Source organism: Ochlerotatus camptorhynchus, unplaced genomic scaffold (assembly GCF_037179485.1).
Source record: "Ochlerotatus camptorhynchus isolate MF236.1 unplaced genomic scaffold, CSIRO-AGI_Acam_v1.1 ptg000434l, whole genome shotgun sequence".
Taxonomy (NCBI): Eukaryota; Metazoa; Arthropoda; class Insecta; order Diptera; family Culicidae; genus Ochlerotatus; species Ochlerotatus camptorhynchus.
The window spans coordinates 2,724,802-2,744,791 of NW_027040920.1; the positions used below are offsets into that span (position 1 = coordinate 2,724,802).

Sequence of the window (19,990 nt, forward strand, 5' to 3'; positions counted from 1 at the left end):
CTAGTTATAAAAGAGCATAGTAAAAGCTGTAAAACTGCACACGTCTAAAAATAAACCTAGTTGACTGTGACAATGCTTCCGAAGTTGCTCTAACACAGTTAATTAGCTGAGTACAGGTTGTTTAGTTGTTGAAAAAGCACTTTTGATGTTTATGTTATTCAGCAAGAGTGGTTGGTTGTTTAGAAGCCATAAAATAAGTTATATATTCACTTTGTTAGCTTTGTTTTGCAGCTACAAGTTGAAAGTTGATTAGTGAGTGTATAGAAGTGACATTAGCGTTTATTGGTTGATGTTATTCAGTGCGACTGACAAATTGAATAATGGTTGTAAGAAAGTTGAGTAAACGCTCTCCAAAACTATTTTGCTAGCTTTTGCTTGTAGCTGTATCTGCAGCTTCTTTTCAGCTACTTTACAGCACAACGCTGGAAAAGTTGGCTTACAAAGCTGAAAATGTTAGTTGGGAAGCTCATCTTGATGAAGAAACTGAGGTTCTCCCTACCAATGAAACCATTTCGTGTAGCGATTTTGAGGAAGAAGGGTCAAGCCAAAGACCGGATCAAATTTGTAGTGCAACCTCAATTGAAACATCATCACAAAACGACAGCCAGGCTGGGTCAGTGTACACGCCTAGTACATCCGAAAGAGCTTCTCCAAAAACAGGTACGTTGTGATGTTTTACTAATGTTTTTTTTTTCTTTTACATTATACACCTATTACCATCCATATTAATATATTTTGAACGTTCTAGGTTCTTCAAAACCAGCTTTGACACGTAAATCGCAACTGATACGAGTTGTTACAGTTGAGCTAGCTGCTGCATTGGACCGCTGTAAAGTGAGTGATCGAAATGCTGTGTTTCTAATATCATCGATCGCCAAAGCTTTAGGGCACGATGTTTCATCATTATTGTTGAACAAGGAATCTGTCAGAATCGCCAGAGCAAGAATTCGCTTACAAATGCAACATGATTTAAAAGCGTCGTTTAAGCCAGATATAAATTTAACAGTACATTGGGATTCTAAGCTGGTACCTAACATATATTACCATCCAAAGCTCTACCAAAAACCGAGCGCTTGGCCATAGTTGTATCAGGCGAAGGCATTAGAAAATTATTGTCTGTTCCACCCATCGAAAACTCTACGGGGGCACAACAAGCAGAAGCGGTCGAATGGGGGCTTGCGGACAGGTATGATTTTAAATCTTGTATGTTCACCTCAGAATTCTAACTATTTTATCGTTTGTTTTCAGAATTATGTTTACATCTTTTGATACTACTGCATCAAACACCGGTAGAAAAAAAGGTGCGTGTCAGTACCTGGACAAATTGTTTAAGAGGCAGCTTATAGGCCTCCCTTGTAGACACCACATACATGAACTGCAACTTGGCAAAGCTTTTAAAATTCTGAAATTTGAAACGTCAAAGTCTCCAAATGTTGAGATTTTTAAGGAATTCCAATCAAAATGGCACATTTTGGAAAAGACTTCATACCACTCAGGTATGGATGATGATTTTTTTTAAATAGCTATTTCGGAAATAGAAAGATTGGCGTTATTGGAGTTTTATGACAAATTAGAGAGCAACACCACCGTGGTGATTACCGAGAGGTTATACAACTTGTCATTTTATATTTGGGTGGAAAAATCGATGAAAATTACAAATAAGAGCTCCTGATGCGTTCCACAATGCAAGGTGGATGGCCAAAATCATTTATTCTTTGAAAATGTCTATTCTTCGGCATGAATTTGCTTTACCAGATAAAACTAAAAATCAACTAGCTCGATTGTGTGTGTTCATTGTAAAAATTTATTTGAAAAGTTGGTTTCTTTCTCCGTGTGCTGCGATGGCACCCAACAACGATCTGAACCTGTTAAAAATATTGAAGGAATATGAAACTGTTGATGAAGACGTTGCGAAAGCAGTACATAAAGGAATTTTAACTCACTTGCAATATTTGGACAACAGCCTTATCGGACTATGTCTGTTCGACGAAAATGTAGACCTCCCGATTAAGAAAAAGGTCATCGAAGCTTTACTTCTATCAGGTAAATGCTTTAATTGATACATTTGCATTTAATTTTCTAATGATTTTTTTTTACAGATACTCATAAAAACATTACAGCCAGATCCATTGTTGAATCCAACGATATTTCAACGATTGAACTACACTCGTTTGTACAAGGCAGCAGTGGTATTAAAAACTTATTCAAAGCTCTCCAAATTCCAAAGTCGTTGCTGAATGTCGATATGGAGCAGTGGAGTAGTTCCATCGAATTTAAAAATGCCAAAAGACGGGTTCAATGTTTGGAAGTAGTTAATGATAATGCAGAGCGTGGTTTAGCACTGATTAAAACATACAATTCAAAACTATCAACGGATGAAGATCAAAAGCAGTGCATTTTACAATTAGTTGAAGATCATCGAAAAAATTATAAGAGTACCAGGAAATCTGATTTGGTGTAGCTAATAAGCAAATATATGGCAAAGTATAAAACAAGTATTTTTTCATCTTTTCAGGCAAATGTTCCTCTTGTGTAAAACTGATGATTCCCAAAAAAAACAGATTAACGCAATTCAAGATATTTTTACAATTGATTTTAGGAATTTCTGATAAAAAGTTGTGGTTTTTCATATATTTTTGAATTTTTGGACCACCCTAATGAAGAATAATTGGACCACCCTAGTGAATTATGTCGTATTAGGATCCTAAATGGTGGTTTAATTCGATATATAAGCAGGTTGGAGACAATTGTGAACAGTTTTAGAAGCCGACTCATCAATCTTCCCAGAAAATCGATTCTTGAAAAAAAAATTCGAGATAACACCAAATCTCGACGTTTCATGCATTTTTAAGACATTTGGCATCAAAAAAAATATTTAATTTTTTGGGAGATTTTCGAGAGTGAAAAAAGTCAAACTTTGACGCGTTTGCGCCACCCCTAAATCATGTCCGATTGAGCTCAAATTTTGCATAGGGTCATTTTTCGAGGCAATAAACATTTTGTATATGGTTTGTTAGCGAAATTAAAAATTACCATTTTCGCTGGCAGTCTAATCCATACCCGAATGGATTTGCGATACTGGAAAAATATATAATACACTGTAAGTTTTTTTCCCCCTTTGAGATATTCCAAAATTTTGAAGGGGGGGGGGTGACAAAAGGAAAACTTGAGATTTGTTCCGGCCTAATGTAAAGAAAATAAATTGTAGCTAATAAAGCAATGACTCAATTTTGTAAGCCCCATTTTGAAAATATTTCCAGATGTTCTATTAAACCTCTGCGATTTTTTAGTGGACTTATGGCACCAAACTATACCTTAAACATTAATCTTTAAAATAAATGGGAAAGATTTGGATTTGCAGTTATATAAAAATTTTGAAAAATCGGATTATCACTGTAATAAAATAAAGGATATTTCTCATTCATCTTCAAGATGGATGTTTAAGGTTTGGTGCAATAAGACCACTGAAAAGCTCATAGATTTCGTAGAACATTAGAAAAGATTAAAAAAATGGGCCCTGGAAAAATCGAATCATTACTGTTTATATTTAGCAAAGAATCAATCTACCTTTCATTTAGTATGAATAAAATAACAAAAGGCACTAACCAGTACAGCATAAGTTTTAATAATATATTAACACTAAAATAAGCTACAATCTTTAATCGTACTTCGTACGAATCCGTTCCGAAAAGATTCCCTATCCACCTCAGAGATATCGCCACCGTACAGTCCCGGTTGGCGTAGCTCCAACACCCGAAACATGACTTTTCGCAAGTAAACATCAACTCGCCTATAAATAAACGCAAATCGAAGACGCGCGCGCATCTACAAAACCGCGTGCACGCCAATCCTCCCGACTGTAGCCCAGTGGGTGGAAAAGAGAAAACACCATCAATTTTCCACCACCCACCACTCCCGGGGAAAACTCGATCGAAACCGTGACAGGTCGTCGTCGTCGTCGTCTTCGGGACCATTCGCAAACGTAGCGCTGGGGGTCTTCCTCGGGCCGAGTGTATTTTTAAGCGAAAATTTGCAACCTTTTCCATCGCGGACCGCGCTCAGTTACGAGCGGACCTCTGACGGGAGCGGAACTTGAAAAAAGTCCCGCCAAACAGCCCAGAACAGAGATGATCTTCTCGCGGATCAGGAACTTAGTGCGGGCACCCAGTGCCTTGCTGTGCTGTCTGTTGGTTGTGAGTAGTTTATTAGTGAGCAATGTAGACTGTGCAAAAAAGGCTGCCCCGGCCGTCCCGGACGCCACGATCGAGGAAGTTTCGGCCAAACAGTTGGAACGGTTACTAGAGGATAAGGATTACGTCGCGGTGTATTGGTGTAAGTGTCTCCTCGCGTCTTCCGGATAACCACTGGACAACAGTGGTCTACGGTCCATGTGTTTTGCATTCGTACGGAAACGGAAAAAAGTGCCAAAAAAGGAAAAAACTGCAAACGATTATCCCATGTAGGGAAGTGTTCAATGGTGAATGGCAGAAGCAACTAGAAGCAAATTGTGTTTCAAAGTGATGCAAAACGTACAATGGAAATGACCGTAGCATTAAGTTTTCCCTAATGAATATCTCAAGAAGAAAAGGCATTGCGCAACCGGAATTATAGAGAGCTAAATTATTTTTAAAAATAATCGTGAAAAACCGAGCGGTGAAGAAAAGAGAAGGCTAGCCGAGAGAATGAAACAGTGTGCAGAAAGTGAATGAACGGTGATTGGAAAGAAGAACAAGCAAATTGACAGCTGGCAAGGTGTCCAAAAGTGTTGGGAAACATTCGCCATAACCCTCAGAAGGACTCTTTTACCGTGTTAGCTTCAAACGGACATGAACCCGGATTCAACGACATGCCAAGTGCAGTCAGCAGTACCCAAAGTGGATTGCACAATTTTGAATAAAATCTTGAAATCGGGTTGAACCAGTGGCAGATCGCTTCCCGAGAACAGTGCCGTATTGTACGCGCAACATCGAGGCCTCTTGGCTTCGGGTTTTGCTAAATTACCGTCCCCATCTACATAGCTTCTGTCCGTCTGTCTCCCGCTCGCTGTCTGGTTCCCTATGTACTATACGACAATCAGAACAAAGTGTACAAAAATAAACCACCTTAAAATTCAGGATGCTGAAATACAACTCGAAGCACGACACACACGCACAGCTCGACAACGGTCAGGCAGTTGCCCACGACTGACCCAAGAGCACTACAGAGAGACGCGGACACGAACCGACATCCGACCGACCAGTTGGGTGTTCGCCGTCGTAGTTCAAGTCGTCACCAGTACCTACAGACACCACAACCACCACCGCACGTACCTAGGGATGCAGCATGAGGCGGACTGACTCGGATGTGGCGGGGGGCACTGGGGGTGAAATTCTTTACTCTTATTTAGAGCAACTCGGGTTAAGACAAAACCAGATGCGACACACGGGTGTAGATCGTTTCGGAGCTATATTGCGTGTCGTGGGTGTTTTACCAGACACGCACATGGCGAGGGGCAGCAAGATGGCCACTCCGCATACAGGCAGGTGGAACGGAAAACCGGCTCACTGACAGCCGCTGGTCGGTAAGATTAATGTTCACCCGGGATAATTCGGCGCGCAAAATTGGCCTAGGCTGGAGGAAAATTGGAGGAACTTGATGGATTTCATGGTGAACCCACACACAAATTCAAAACAAACATGAACTTTGGTATCTGGGCTAGGGTTGTTTAGAGTTGCGAATCCGGTGCTTGTTGCTGCATAATGATCATAAGCAATTACAAGTTTTTCACGAACAAAAATGTTGGACCAAATTCAAACCGATTATCGGATATTCTTGAAATTTTCAGGGAATGAAAAATTACTTCCTTTTCACTCCACCCATCAAATTGTGTACAATCGATATTTTCCCAGTGTTTTTGCTGTTTCTACCCAAATTTTCTTCAACTCCAGCTCTTTTTTAATAGTTGTGGGATGTTTGCGAAGTTCCGTCTTCATAATTGCCCAGAATTTTTCATTTGGGTGAAGTACCGGTGAATTTGGTGGGATCATATATTTTGGCACAAAATTGACTCCGTTAGCTCGGTACTACTCCTACACGTTTCGAGCATGGTGGCAGGATGCTAGATCAGGCCAAAACAGAGTTGATTCTTTGTGTTTCCATATGAATGGCAAGAGACACTTCTTAAGGCACTCTTCCGTGTAAATCGCACCGTTGATTGTTCCGGAAGTGATGAAGGGAGCGCTTCGATAATTTCTTCTTTCGAACATCCTCCGGAACATCGAACTTAGACTTGGCAACGAAATATTCTTGCCCAGGAAGTTGACGGAAGTCGACCTTGACGTAAGTTTTGTCATCCATCACGATGCAACACGATTTGGTGAGCAACTTCCTGTAAAGTTTCCGGGCGCGGGTTTTCGCGGTGATGTTTTGCTTTTCATTCCGGTTTTGGGGCTTTTGCAACTTGTAACCCAGCACGCTTCATGGTTTTCTGCGCAAAACCGACTGACACCTTGGACTTTTTAGCGACATCTCGAATTGACATGCTTGGACGGTTCTTGAACTGTTGCACCGCTTTCCTGGCCATTTTACTGTCCATTGGACCACTTTTACGACCACTCCCTTCCTTGTTTCGGGCACTCAGACACTCCTTGAAGGTTTTTATCACACGGAACACAGTTGTATTTGCAATTCCAAGCTTTTTAGCGATCCATCGGTGGAACGCCTCTGAATTTTGATTGTAATTGTACAACATTTTTTCACGGACAATTTCTTGTTTTGACGACATGACTGGAACTGCTGTATGAATAACTATGAAATTTGACAGATGTAAACAATACACTATGAATATGATTTACCCAAATTGAGTTCTTTAAGGGTATTGAGGTAAATGCATATTCGTAATCTGCATTAAAAATGGAACCCAAACCCAAAATTTCATCAATTTTGGTACACTGGAACTATTTTAAATAAGAACGATTACATTTGCAAAAATCAGCTCATTATCGCCCCTCGGTGTCACTTTGTATGGGAGCGAGCTGTCAGTTTGTCAGTTTAGTGTCAAACAGTGAAGTTGTTATTTTGCTTTAAATCTTGATTTAAAAATCGAGATGAAAGTTTGTGGGTTCGAAAAAAAATATCGCTGTGCTCAGAAAACGAAGCTCTTTCAGATGATATATAAAAAACGATGTATTTTTCAAAATTAAAGAACCCAATTAACAGGTTTTTACTCATACGGTTCAAAAGTTACAGAAGATTTTCGGTGTGCCATTTCTATCGAATAAACCCTTTATAGGCCAGCTACCCGAGCAAAGTTGGGTTACAAAATGAAAGCAAATTGATATTTAAGTTTGCTATCATAATGAAAACTCATTTTGATTTCAACTGTCGCGATAGAAGTCTGATTTCATATTGTGATTTAATTATGCAGTCAACTAAGTTCTGCAGTTAATTTCTTGTTTAAAATTTGATTTAAGTTCATCTGTTGTTGAACTAACGATTATTGTTTATTTGTTTTGTTTAACATTTAAAATAGATCATTCGTGACTAAACCGAGGAGAGATTTGAGATCAAGTCTTTCAGCGTGAAAAGCATGGATGCTAACCATAAACGCCAGGCCCGTATTCAGTTAAACATTATGAATGCAAAATCGGCAATCAAATTGATTTCATTGAAAGCAGGATTAGTTTTCCATTTGATTCAACAGTGTAAAATGTTGCTCTTATTTTTGCTGTGTTAACCGTTAAGTCAACCAAAATGAGATCAAATTGAGTATTTGAAATAAATAACATCATAACAGCAAATTCTGATTTCAATTTGATCTCCAACTTTGCACGGGTAGTCACTATTACGGGTCAGTCAGTTCTGCGTGTTAATCAAATCAAGAGCAAATTTTCATTACGTCGAAAGTAACAAAGGTAAACAAAGTCAAGCTATCAGTGTCAATCGATGCTCCTGCTATTACACTATATACTATACGAATATAGGATCACATACCATTTATAAATTTATTTACCAGTCAAATTGCTTTTTGACGTAATCACCTTCCGATCAAAATATGTTTCGATGTTACTAAAGTCACCCAATTTCTATGGAGATGCCGTTTGTCGTAAGTAACAGCGCAAATAAACCTGTGAAAAGTGTACGTTCGTCGTTTCGCTTTCTCATTATTAAAGTGAATAAATCGAACTGTTTGTTGCTAAGATGGTTTCGGTGGTCCTAAAATGATGAATGGGTTGCACGTAAAAAGACGAGATTGATAATTCTCCCGGATATCCTGGTAAATACACTTTGACTTAAGGTTCAATTTACTTTGATGCATTTTCGAAAAATTCAAAAGCAGTTTTTTTCGACGCATTATTTCAGATTGCTAAAAGCTCGCGTCATTTTGTGTAGAATAGCAAAAGAAATCGAATAGTGCGAGCATTTTTCAATCTGAACTAATGCGTCGAAAAAAAACTGCTTTTCAATTTTTCGAAAAAAAATTAAAGTAAATTGAACCTTAAGTAACATTAGGCGGTCACCAAACGACGTATCATAACTTTTGACTAAAAAACCAGTGTTTATTAGCATTAAAGCTAGCGATCTGCTTGGAATGATTAAAACCCTGCTTACTATGTTAAACATGTGTTTAATTGGAAATAGGAATAACTTTTCGCTCATCTAAACAAAACTTTATTTTTCTCGGATCGGTGCGAATGTTACTTTCGACTTAATGAAAAGTTGCTCTTGAAAGTGGCCCATAATTGTGGGTGACCCATAATGCTGGATTGACTGTATATTGGAAATAATGTTATCTTCTAAAAGTTACAAACTCGAACACAGAAATTTTGAAATTGTTGGGAAGTAGTTTGAGTCGAGTTCCAAACGCTATTAAGCATTAACAAATTACTGCAAATCGTATCCTTATTTTAAACAAACATATGCATCGTAAAACTTGCAGTCCTAGAAAATCACTTCATCACTTTAAACATACACCAAGTTATGAAAATATCTGGGCAAAAATGGTTCCATCTTGTCTATTTCATCATCATGGGTCATTTATAAATTTCTAATGATTAAAGTTCTCAAAAATTGGCATGAAATTAGGGAACTTTTTACCCATAACTACATCAAACTTTTGACGAAAGGTGCAACTGTATGAACAGTAAATTCATCACGGCTCATTTAAATAAAGTTATAAATCATAAGTTAAAGATCATGATTGGCCGAATTAACGTTTGGCTAAATGGACGTTTGGGCGAATGTACGATTGTTCTAATGGACCTTTGGCCGAATTGACGTCTGCCGAATGGAAGTTTTCCCGAATTTACGTCTGGCCGAATGGACGTTTGGATGAATGCCGCATGGACGTATGGCCGAATGAACGTTTGGCCGAATGGACTCAAACTTTTGGCAAAAAGTGGAATAAAACTAAAAACGAGGGATGATGATACCCTCTTTGGTCGAAGGCATGTTTGGACGAATGGAAATTTGTCAAATGACACAAGTTTGATGCATTTGCGTCATTGAAATCGTAAAAAAGCCAAATAGTATAATATTTTATAAAATCAATCAATACATATTTCTATACAAACATGTGACTAATGGCTTAGCTCTCCGATTTCCCGCGAAGCAAGACCCCAATAAACGGGTATCATACACTAACGATATCATAGATGGGACGACCATACCACATAAAGTATGGATGTTAACCCAAATCGGTGGTTAGACGCTTCTTATGGTTATTGTTTATGCGGGGAGTCACCCCAAAAAACCAACTCTAGGATCTGGTAGAGCAAAGTTGCTCTATCAGATGGTGGAGTTAGTTCGCGTTTATGTGTTTTGATTCGTGACAAAGCGACGTTTAAAGTCGTTGTTTACATTTGAGGAGAGGAGAGAGTGAAAACTGGCTACCAGCAAACAGGGATGCCAAGTGATTTGATGAAAAATCTGGCTATTGTAGAATAAACAGTCTGGATTTGTGTGGATGTCCTTGATAATGACGATGTTTTTAATACATGTTATTTTGTTTTTCAAGGTTATTGTTCTTAATAGAACAATGTTATACGTTTGGTACTTTGAAATAATATATTGGATAATCGAGGAGCCATTATAATTGGTGTTAAAGTACAAGTCATTATCATTGGTGTTAAGCCGAACATGATTATTTGTAACCAGAATTTTATATAATGTTGAAAAATGTTGTCTGTTTGAAGATTTTGTTCAATTTATATTGAATTTTCTTTTGAATTCTCCACACAGTCGGTTCACGGAAGAATTTTCTTAGTTGAGGAAATGCCAGTTCAGTACCGCATTTTGTTGAGGCAAAAGATAACCACATTGCTTGATGCATCAAGAAAACTTTGCAAAAGGTTAAGATTTATCAGCTCCCTAAGTTTTTGCTCATCCACGTAAATTTTTCCCGAATCCCGAGGAATAATATTTGAAAATGTTCCGTGAGCGGTCAAATCATTTGATGCCTCCTTTTTTAACATTGTGAACCAAGGTGAATTGAGAACTCTGGGATAATCTGGACATATCATCAAAAGTCTGGAAGATTCCAGATAAATCTGGAAGGTTGGCAACGCTGCCAGCAAGTTGCCAAATGCCATGCTCTCCCGTTCCGTGTCTACTTTCTCTTCAGGAGAGCCCGTAGAGAATCTCGGCAGAGACGTTCAGTCCATATTCATAGATGTCACTGAAATAAGCTTTCACCCTGCCAGTAGAATTAAAAAAAACTGAATTAAACCATTTATGGTAAGATCTGACCCTTCTTACTAATAGAAATTCTTGCAAAGCGGTCATACAATGTGATGTAATAAATAAATTCTCATGTGACCCTAGTCAACATCTGACCACTGGTATATATCCGAATGTGGCCAAATTACTTCCATTGAACTAGTTTTTGAATGTTCATGTGATTTGAGGTATCGCATGTTGGATTTTGATTCTGGACTGAAACTGGCAACTTCCCTGGAAGTATCCGGAACATATCCGGACGTAAAAAATGTGGTCCTGGGCACTCCAAATGACTTCCATCGAACTGGTTTTTGAACTCTCATTTGATTAGAGGTATTATGTCCCTAGTCAGAAACTGGTCACTTCCCTGGGGGTATCTGGAACATATCCAGATGTGGCCAGTGTGCTCCTGGGTACTTCAAATTACTTCAATTGAACTAGTTTATTTACTAGAACTTGTAGTGCCACATGATAGGTTTTATTCGTTTCTATCCAGCTTTAGTCTCATGGCCCATACAATCTGGAAAATTTTCCGGCCATATCTCCGGAACCAGTTAACCAAAAACATTCATAGGCGTTCAATCAGACCAGTGATTGTTGCGTCCAATTCGGTTCAGCCAAGGTCGAGATAGACGGCTTAGTTCTAAAAAACCAGATGGCCGATTCCAAAAATAATCAATAGCGTTTTATGAGACTATGACATATTTTATTTGAAAGTTGTTGCGTTAAATTCGGTGCAGTGGATGCCGAGAAACACGAGTCCTAATATTTTGTTACACACGTACACACACGCAGACATTTTCCAATCTCGTCGAGCTGAGTCAAATGGTATATGTAATTTTGGAGGGTCTCGGATCGAAAGCTGGTTTTCCTAGTTAGGACATAAATATATTCTAGACATTAACTCAAGTGACAACAATATAGTCAAACATAGTTAGATTTTTCTGTCCTTAAAAACTCAATCCAGTTTGTCGCACAATTTCTTGTTAACTCGATTTATTGAAGTAAGAGAGTAATATAGAGATCTCTGAGAGCATAAGTGTGAATGTATCACAATGCGCCGCTTTAAGAATAAATTATTATATTCAGATCGCCGCACTTTACCGCACTCTCATTTAAGCATTCAGAGATCTCTTATTAATTGGAGGGAAATTTAAAACATCTCTTTAGTCCTGCCTTAGCACAGTCAGTAAAGCCGCAGCTTCAAAACAAGACTATGCTGGAGGCGGCTGGGTTCGATTCCTGCCCAGACAACCAGAATGCACGTATATCCAAAGTTGTTTCTGTGATATACAAACATATACAAACAAACAAATCGTAAGTTAAAACCTCATGGCCTGGTGATACGTTTTTTAAAAAGGAACTAACTAGATGTTACCTCTACCAAGTCCAAAACAGTAATGAATTTTATTTTATTTGCAAGAAGTTACAGAGGCCTCACTGGAGAAATGTGCCTTAGATGTTACCTCTACCATGTACTATGTATGTAGTGAAATGGAATCGCTGTCCGGTTGCATGTTGTTGAAGCGCGTTGCAGTTTTTTTGGTTTGTTGCTATACTGCTCAGTGTATTTCGATGAATTTGCTGACTATGAAAATGACGATTGTGACTGCTCCTCAAAGGAGACTAATGCTGCTGCTAATTGATGTTGATGAAAGGTTTTGATTTGATTGATCCTTGTGTATGAGATTCGAATGGTTTCTGGAACACTGCGTTCTTAACTCGTATATAATGCAAAAAAAATCCCTATACGTACAAAATTGGAGGCTATATACGTGCAAATTTGTAATCCGATTTAATTTGTGATACAATATTCATCTCATATAAGCCGGAAATTTGCATTCTATACGATTTAACTTAATCATAATGCGATGTATGCCATCCTTATATACGATGTTGACTTAAACTGTACGATACTGTATGTACATTGTTGTACGACTTCTGGTTGAAACATTTCTCAACTACCCTGGCCCATACAGTATGATTTTACTGCCACACAATTATACGAATGCAAAAAAATGATACAGTGCTAAGTTCTCAATTAACAACTGTGGAAGTGCTCAAAGAACAGTAAGTTGAGGGCCAGCGTAAAGTCCCAGTAGGGACGTAATAAAGCCAAAAGAAGAAGATGATTCTTGAACCGAAGCGTATCTCCATGCAAGAACACTTTCGCTGTCATGTTTACGAAGCTTTTCAATATATTACCGTCTAATCAGACGACAAATGGCGCCCAAGAAGGCGACAAAATCCGTCACGAGTCCGTCAAACTTCTTTGCGGTTTCGTTTAACTATAGGAAGCTCACGTCATTGTTCAAAAACGTTAGCGACTTTTTTCTCCTTCACACACTTTTTGACAACGTCCCATCATCTGATTTCATGAAATTAAAAATAACAAAAGAAAATTACTATTCTCAACCAACGCCAACGAACGAAACCTCAACGTGAGTGCGGGACACGACAATTTGGTGAAGCGTCTCTCGGATTTCGTTTTCGCTTCGAGTGATAAAAACGGCCACGTCAATTTCAATTTCTATTGCAGATCATACCACTTCCTGAATTCAAAAATACTATTCCCCGTTTGCGGCACGCAAAAATAAAAATGATGGCAGTTATTTCGAGAATGATTTCTTGACCTCGTTACACTAATGGTTTTCCGTAGAATCTCGAGGGGATATTGTATACACCTTATGGCCGGTTACCCTGCAGTCAAAAATCGAGTGGTTCATATTTCCAAATAACGATAGCCAGTTCGACTTAGGATCGTTAAAATCGACTAATGAACGAATCGACCCAACTGACAGCTGGATCAAACGAGCATCGGTGCTTGTTTTCAACGGTTCGTTTGAAGTACCTATACACATTCACGATGGCCAGTGATGAAAAATGGAATAATCTCTCCATGCTGCAAACGGGAACACTATTGGCTTTCCACACTTTGCAGTACCCATTTGTAATTCAATAGGCTGACGCATATGGTCTGACGTGGAAAAATTGTTCATGTGCGTCTATTTTTAGGATGGAAATAATGGAAATCATCCTCTTCGCGGGTTGGCGTTTTCCACTCCCCATCCCAGCCAAAGGCGGCGAAAGATGGCGGTTATGACTAACTGCAGCACTCGGCAATCCAATGATGTGAATGGTCAACCCAAGATTTAGTAATGGTACAGAGGATGGTGCCAAAAAAGAATTATTAAATTTTCGGGATCGCTTGCGGCCAAGAAGCGCCACGAGACAAAACCTGGCCAAGGATTCAAACATTGAATGAATGTTTAGTTTCTAGGTGAATATATCAAGGCAAGGAGCAGCCTGGTACTTTGTACCAATTTCCTCGTTGCCATGCCATCTTAATGAAGAGAATAAAATTACTATCCTAGCACAGAACCCACCTGCAAAGGTTCTACTACATAAAGTCACCCCACGCGGTTTGTGTGCTCTCGAAAACAATAAAGTCGTTGGAATGTAGTTCGTGTCATTTTAAAAATAAACGCCAGCCAAAGTCAGAGATGAGACGATCAAGGGTCTGCGACTGACCGTTGTCTTCCTTTCAGTTGAGTTATTTTGAAATCCCCACACGCCTGCATGTGTGGTTGTGTCACGGCGATGCTTCTTCAACTGCCACAGTTCGCTGCAAACAAATTAACTGACGAGTCCCACAAATCTAGGGATGCAACTGCAGTGTGTGAACGGTCCTACGGCAGACTAAGCCTGTCTTCTCGAGCGATCATGATGGTGACGGGGCCGGAAAATTCAGGTCATAAGAAGCCGAAATCATCTCCTGACACGAGGAAAACTAAATGCACGGCTACTATCGAGACGTTTGACTGTATGAGTATGCGCTTTAGTCGGACTCGTGAGTAACACGTTTCTCAACTAGAGACCAGAGAGAGTCAGAGCAGTCGGTTAAATTTAGTAAAACTTTGTACGGGGGGAAACCCCGTTGTCCATAGAACTGCGGTGATGGTGACTCGGCCTTGAACCATTTGTGTCACGGAGTGGTGCAACTGATTTGTACCACGTGGGCCTGCTGGTGGAAAATTATTGATGTACGGGGGAGCGGGTTTAGCGGTTTAATATTTATGAAATGTACAATAGGGTGCGTCAAGTTTACGATCTCCTTCTCCCCAATGCTCTTTTGATCTGTACATATTGAGGTCCCCAACAACTGTGCATAATTTGATCGAATTTGGATGTGATCTGGATTTGCGCCAAAACTTAGATTAAGCTGAAATTTGTTTATGCCTAAATTAATAAAAAAAAATAACTTGTCTTTCTTACAATAATGGAGGAGAATGTTACATTTCCAGATGTAACTTTAATAAATATGAGCAATTTGAAACTATTTTTGAGCTTGCACAGAAAATTGGTTTCATATGTTTGAATTTTTGTCAGATTGAACCAAACTCCACATTTTATATTTTCTAAGCAAGTAAGACTTGAACATGAAGAATCATTCGTTGCAATTTCCAACGATCACGTCATAGAATCAGAGGGTTTTCAGAGATTGCCTATAGAATGTTTTCATGGAATTAATTGAACTATATACAGCAAGGACTGTTTGGCATCTCAATGCGTAATTAGTCAAAAAGTATTGGAAAAACTTGTCCTTATTAATAAATCCTCTTAATTTGAGATTGGTCTTCGATAACTTAAACTATCGGAGCTGTGATATCACCTACTTTGGATTTTTATTTGAACTCCTGGAGGAATGGCGTCCAATATTGTCGTGTCCAATCGTTATCGTTAGATGATGTTTTTAAGTTTAAATGTCAACAAATTCTGTCTCATCAATTGAAAGCAATCAATAAACATCCAGAATAAAATTCTTCGAAATACAGTTTCATTTATAGATTTCTAATTCTGTGAAATTCACTTGCATTGATGTTAAATCGCCGTGAAAAAAAATTCATTTTGTAATAATTCCAATCACCCTATCCAGTAGGTTTGAATGTCAAAGATGAATAGCAACTGGTTTATGAAACCAACTACTTTTCCAAGATTAGCAGACTAAATTTCACTAGGTTGTAAGATAACACTACACAGTTCGAAAAGTAGTGTACATTTCTGTTCAATATGATGCACATAAGTGGAGCGTCACATATCATAAAAGTTTACATTATATATCATGTAAAGTTCCGACACATTTCATGCAATGTAGCAAATATTGTATACAAAAGCCCATTTTTGTAAACAACATTGTTTACAAGTTGCTCGGTTGCGTGAAATTAAATTTAAGTTTACGTGAATGAATGTTTACATCACAATTAAAATTCAGAATTTTTATCTGTGTACCAAGAAATTTAGATCTACACCTGTGTAATGCACCAAAACTGCAGAGCAGATGCTCCGAGGTTGCACGTTCTATGGTACAGAAACGGCAGATATTATTCTGAACCCGATCAATGTTCTTCAAAGCATATCTACTCGGGTAGTGCCCAGTTACTAGGCCAGCGTATATACTAAGAGCTCGTTTATTGAGCTCCAAGAGCTTTTTGGTATGTGATACACTGGTTGCACTTCGTGACGGCCATCCAGTTGGCCATCACCCTTTGTTCTTCCCCAGCGTTTGAGTTCCATTTTCACCGTACAGTTTGATATTCCACAGTATGGTTCTGGGCCAATAAACTGTGAATTGAAACGTAATTTTGCGAGATCATCTGCCCTTTCATTCCCTTCAATGCCACAGTGTCCAGCAACCCAATACAAGTTTACTGAGTTTTGTTGGCACAACTGTCGCAACAAGAGAATACATTCCCAGACAATCTATGATGTACATTTGTTTGCTGCTTAACTGTCAGAAAACATACAAATATTTGCACATCCATATTTTCTTCTTACGCAAACACTTACACATTCAAGTATGGCCATGGTTTCCGCTTGAAACACTGTTGAACAATGTCCCATCACCACTGAAATGTTGATCCCAGGGCCAAAGATTCCTGCACCTGCTGGTGTTCCAAAGCATAAGTTACTTTTGGACGGATTACTGATGTGTAAATCCACATTGTCATTGTTGGTTTCAAACCCCATTTTCTACCAACAGTTTTGGAGCACAACCGCAGGGCACTGGTTGCTTTGTTGATCACAGAATTAAGCTGAGCATTCTAATTCAACTTGGCATCCAATATAACTCCTAGGTATTTGACCTGTTCACTAAGATGGATCTGTTATCCTACAAGCTAAACTCCTTTAGGTTGAACTTCCTCTTTCTAGTAAAAGTAACGATTACCACTTTTGACAGATTAATGTTTAGGCCCTCCTCAATACACCAAGATTGGGTTAACTTTAGAGCCTGTTGCATTCTTTCTGAAATGATAGCGCCACACTTTTCTCTTACTACGATGACTATATCATCCGCAAAGCCCACAACTTCGAAACCTTTCGCCGCTAGGCTTCTTAGAAGATCATGTACCACTAAAGATCACATTAGTGGTGAGAGGACTCCTCCTTGAGGACAACTTTTCGTTACCATTCCTGTTGTAGATGAACTTCCCAGCCCAGAAGTGATTTTGACGTAGGAATACATCTTTGTTTTCTATATGGGAGTACACTTTGTGAGTAAGAAAAATGAACATGTTACGAAAAGGGTCAGGTTTTGAACGCATATTTCTCCAAAGCATTAATGTGAAATATGTCATGCAATATGCCATTCGATGGAGGCTTCATTCAGCAATTTTGTGGCATATAGTACAAATTAAGAACATAGTTACACAGCTAAGAAATTTAACTAAAATTGGTAGCATCAAAATTTCATCGGACGTGTTCACATCGATCGCTCAACACCAAGGCCCAACACACCCCGTAACTTGGGTAGATCACCTTTTCGTGGTACGTTACGGGATGTAAGATCTACCACCGATTCCTAGTCCTGACTACTTCAAACGAGGGGAACAGGATTTTTCAGTAATCCAAGGAACACATCTTAGTCCTTGTTACTTTTTATGCCTTGTTGATAGTGACAAGACTCGGCTTTGTCTACCGAGGATGATCTTGAAACAAGAAAAAAAATTAGGTAGTTGTCTTCATCTATGTGATTCCTAATCTTCTATTCGTTGTTCCCTAGTTTGAGGTGGTTAAGACTAGGGTTCTAATGCATGGTCATCATCGGTGTCATACCTTAATTTTGTTGCTAAGGAATCCAATTTTGACTGACAAAGGGGCGTGCCTTTGGAGGGTGTTTCAACACTCCGAAGGGTATAAATAGCGGGACCTTTCAATTAGAGTCGGATCCTTGCGATAAATGCAAGAATGACAACTGTAAAAATATCGAATACTTCATCCTTTCTCAATAGTAATAGAGTAATACGACATGCACTAAACTAAGGACACGGGATATACTACAATAGATCAATTTACTGGTCGCAGTAGTGTTTGGTTCCGAACAGAGGAAAAAAAGGCTGCCTGCAAGAGCCCTCTAGCTAAAGAAGTAGTGATAAAGCCACCCCACCACTGTTCGGGTACAGTTGCTTATCGTGAGAAACACCACTGTCGGCCATCTTCATCAAGCGCGTCATCGTCATGCCGAAGAACATCAAACCAATGTTGCAAGTTTTCGCATCAATGAAAACTCAGTAGCAGTATTTGAGAGATACAACTCACAATGTTCATTTTCCAACCAGGCTCTCACTACGAATAGGACAGAGGCAATAACAAAAATATTCCAACTCAACTCAGCGGGAGAACAGTCTAGCCGCATTCGTGGCGAAAGTGCTTACAGATCTCAGAGTTCCCCAACCACGACAAAGATCGAACAACCCTGTACCGTGCATCAAACCCACCGCTCGAGACGGTTTTATGACAGGTGTGCAGGAACTCACAGTCTCCCAGTGTTGGTGAGTTCTTTGCCGTTAATGTTCACGAAAAGTTCACTATTTTGCTATACAGAAATTCAAAACAAAAATTTTATCTGCGGATTTGAACAGTTTTTGACCTGTTTCATACTACCGGAAGGTGTATGCTGGTCACAAATGCCGTGTCAAACTGATTTCCTACTCAATTAATCAATCTTTGATGTGAAATTCGCTAATAAACACGAGGCGCATTTCTTATAGCAAACATGCCATAACAAAATGGGCATGGTTCATTTAAGTAAACAAACTAACACTTCTTCCGACTGTTACACCTATGTATTAGCCGTCTCGCCCACCGCTGCCAGAAGAATACGAACCTGTGATAAGTGGCGTCACGATATAGTGCGTGTTGTTCATCGTAAAGTGGAGATCCGCCTAATATCAAGGCTACACTTTTGCCTAGGACCAACAGCCGGGTGATTTGCTTGCCATGTGCATCAAACCAAAACCGTCCTTTTCGGGCGACACAAATAAAAAAAGAAGAAAAAGTTCAATTAGTTCAATTACAAGGTTTACGTTAACTATGATCGACTATAATTATCAACAAGTATCACATTAAATCAATAATATAAACGTTTTAAATTTTTTCAAAGGTTATTAAGTTATCTTCATAAAAAGATTAATCATTGCGAAATAGAAGCAGCTTGCATTTTGAAATTTTAAGTGTGTTTTAATGTTTAGCAGTTGGTTCTGAACCACTGATTTCACTTGGGAGTCTAGTATTGCATAGGCATTGTCAAGGCCAGTGCTGAGATTTGTCATTGTCATTGACAGACTTTCGCGCGATATTGACAAAATTGTTCGTCACATAGTCACTGACAGACTTGATCCTCAAAAAAACCTTCGTCAAAATCTCATTCATTTTTTCGTCAATGACAAAGATTCACCTGGTAACAAAAAGTGTAATTTAGTACATTCTGTGTCACATTATTGTTATCCAAGTAGCTCAGGACGTAGATACTTGTTCATTAAAATGGATCCATGTAATTCTTTAGCTCAAGTCATTTAATTTCGTTACAAATTTAGCTAATAAACAAATCTGCACATGTTCGTCACTGACACCATTGTCATTGACAATTGACATGGTTTGCCTTGACTATGACTGTTAGCTCAAATGAGTGACCAAAGCAGAATTGTCAATATCACCGTGTACTGTCGAGATTGTGCAGCACTGGTCAAGGCAGTTTATTTTGAGTCCGCTTCTCTCTTATGGTAGACCCTTACTTCTTTTACTCATCTTTTGCTAGACCATTTTCAGTTTTTTTTTTTTTTTCTATTTTTCAACAATTGTTCCATATTTGTTGTGAGATGGTAATCCACTAATTTCGTGGGTCATGCGTTTCCAGATCCGACTGCATCTTCAACTACTCCTGCCAGCTACTTGCTTGTAGATGGCACTGCTTTTCATGGACTGAGCCAGATAAACTAACCGGTGGAAACTAACGATT

The 19,990-nt window shown here is 38.9% G+C and overlaps 1 protein-coding gene across 5 annotated transcripts in view; it reads left to right on the forward strand.

Annotated features, from left to right (window-relative positions):
• The first annotated feature begins 4,044 nt into the window (after positions 1-4,044).
• Positions 4,045-19,990, forward strand: part of hlk (hulk) — a 90,102-nt gene continuing 74,156 nt past the window's right edge. For 3 of the 5 annotated variants that reach the window (XM_065234572.1, XM_065234573.1, XM_065234576.1), the window contains exon 1: positions 4,045-4,332. In XM_065234572.1, coding sequence (XP_065090644.1) covers positions 4,128-4,332 — 205 coding nt within the window. In that variant the 5' untranslated portion in view covers positions 4,045-4,127. The remainder of the gene's footprint in view (positions 4,333-19,990) is intronic. The other 2 variants (XM_065234574.1, XM_065234575.1) reach the window with 1 other exon arrangement.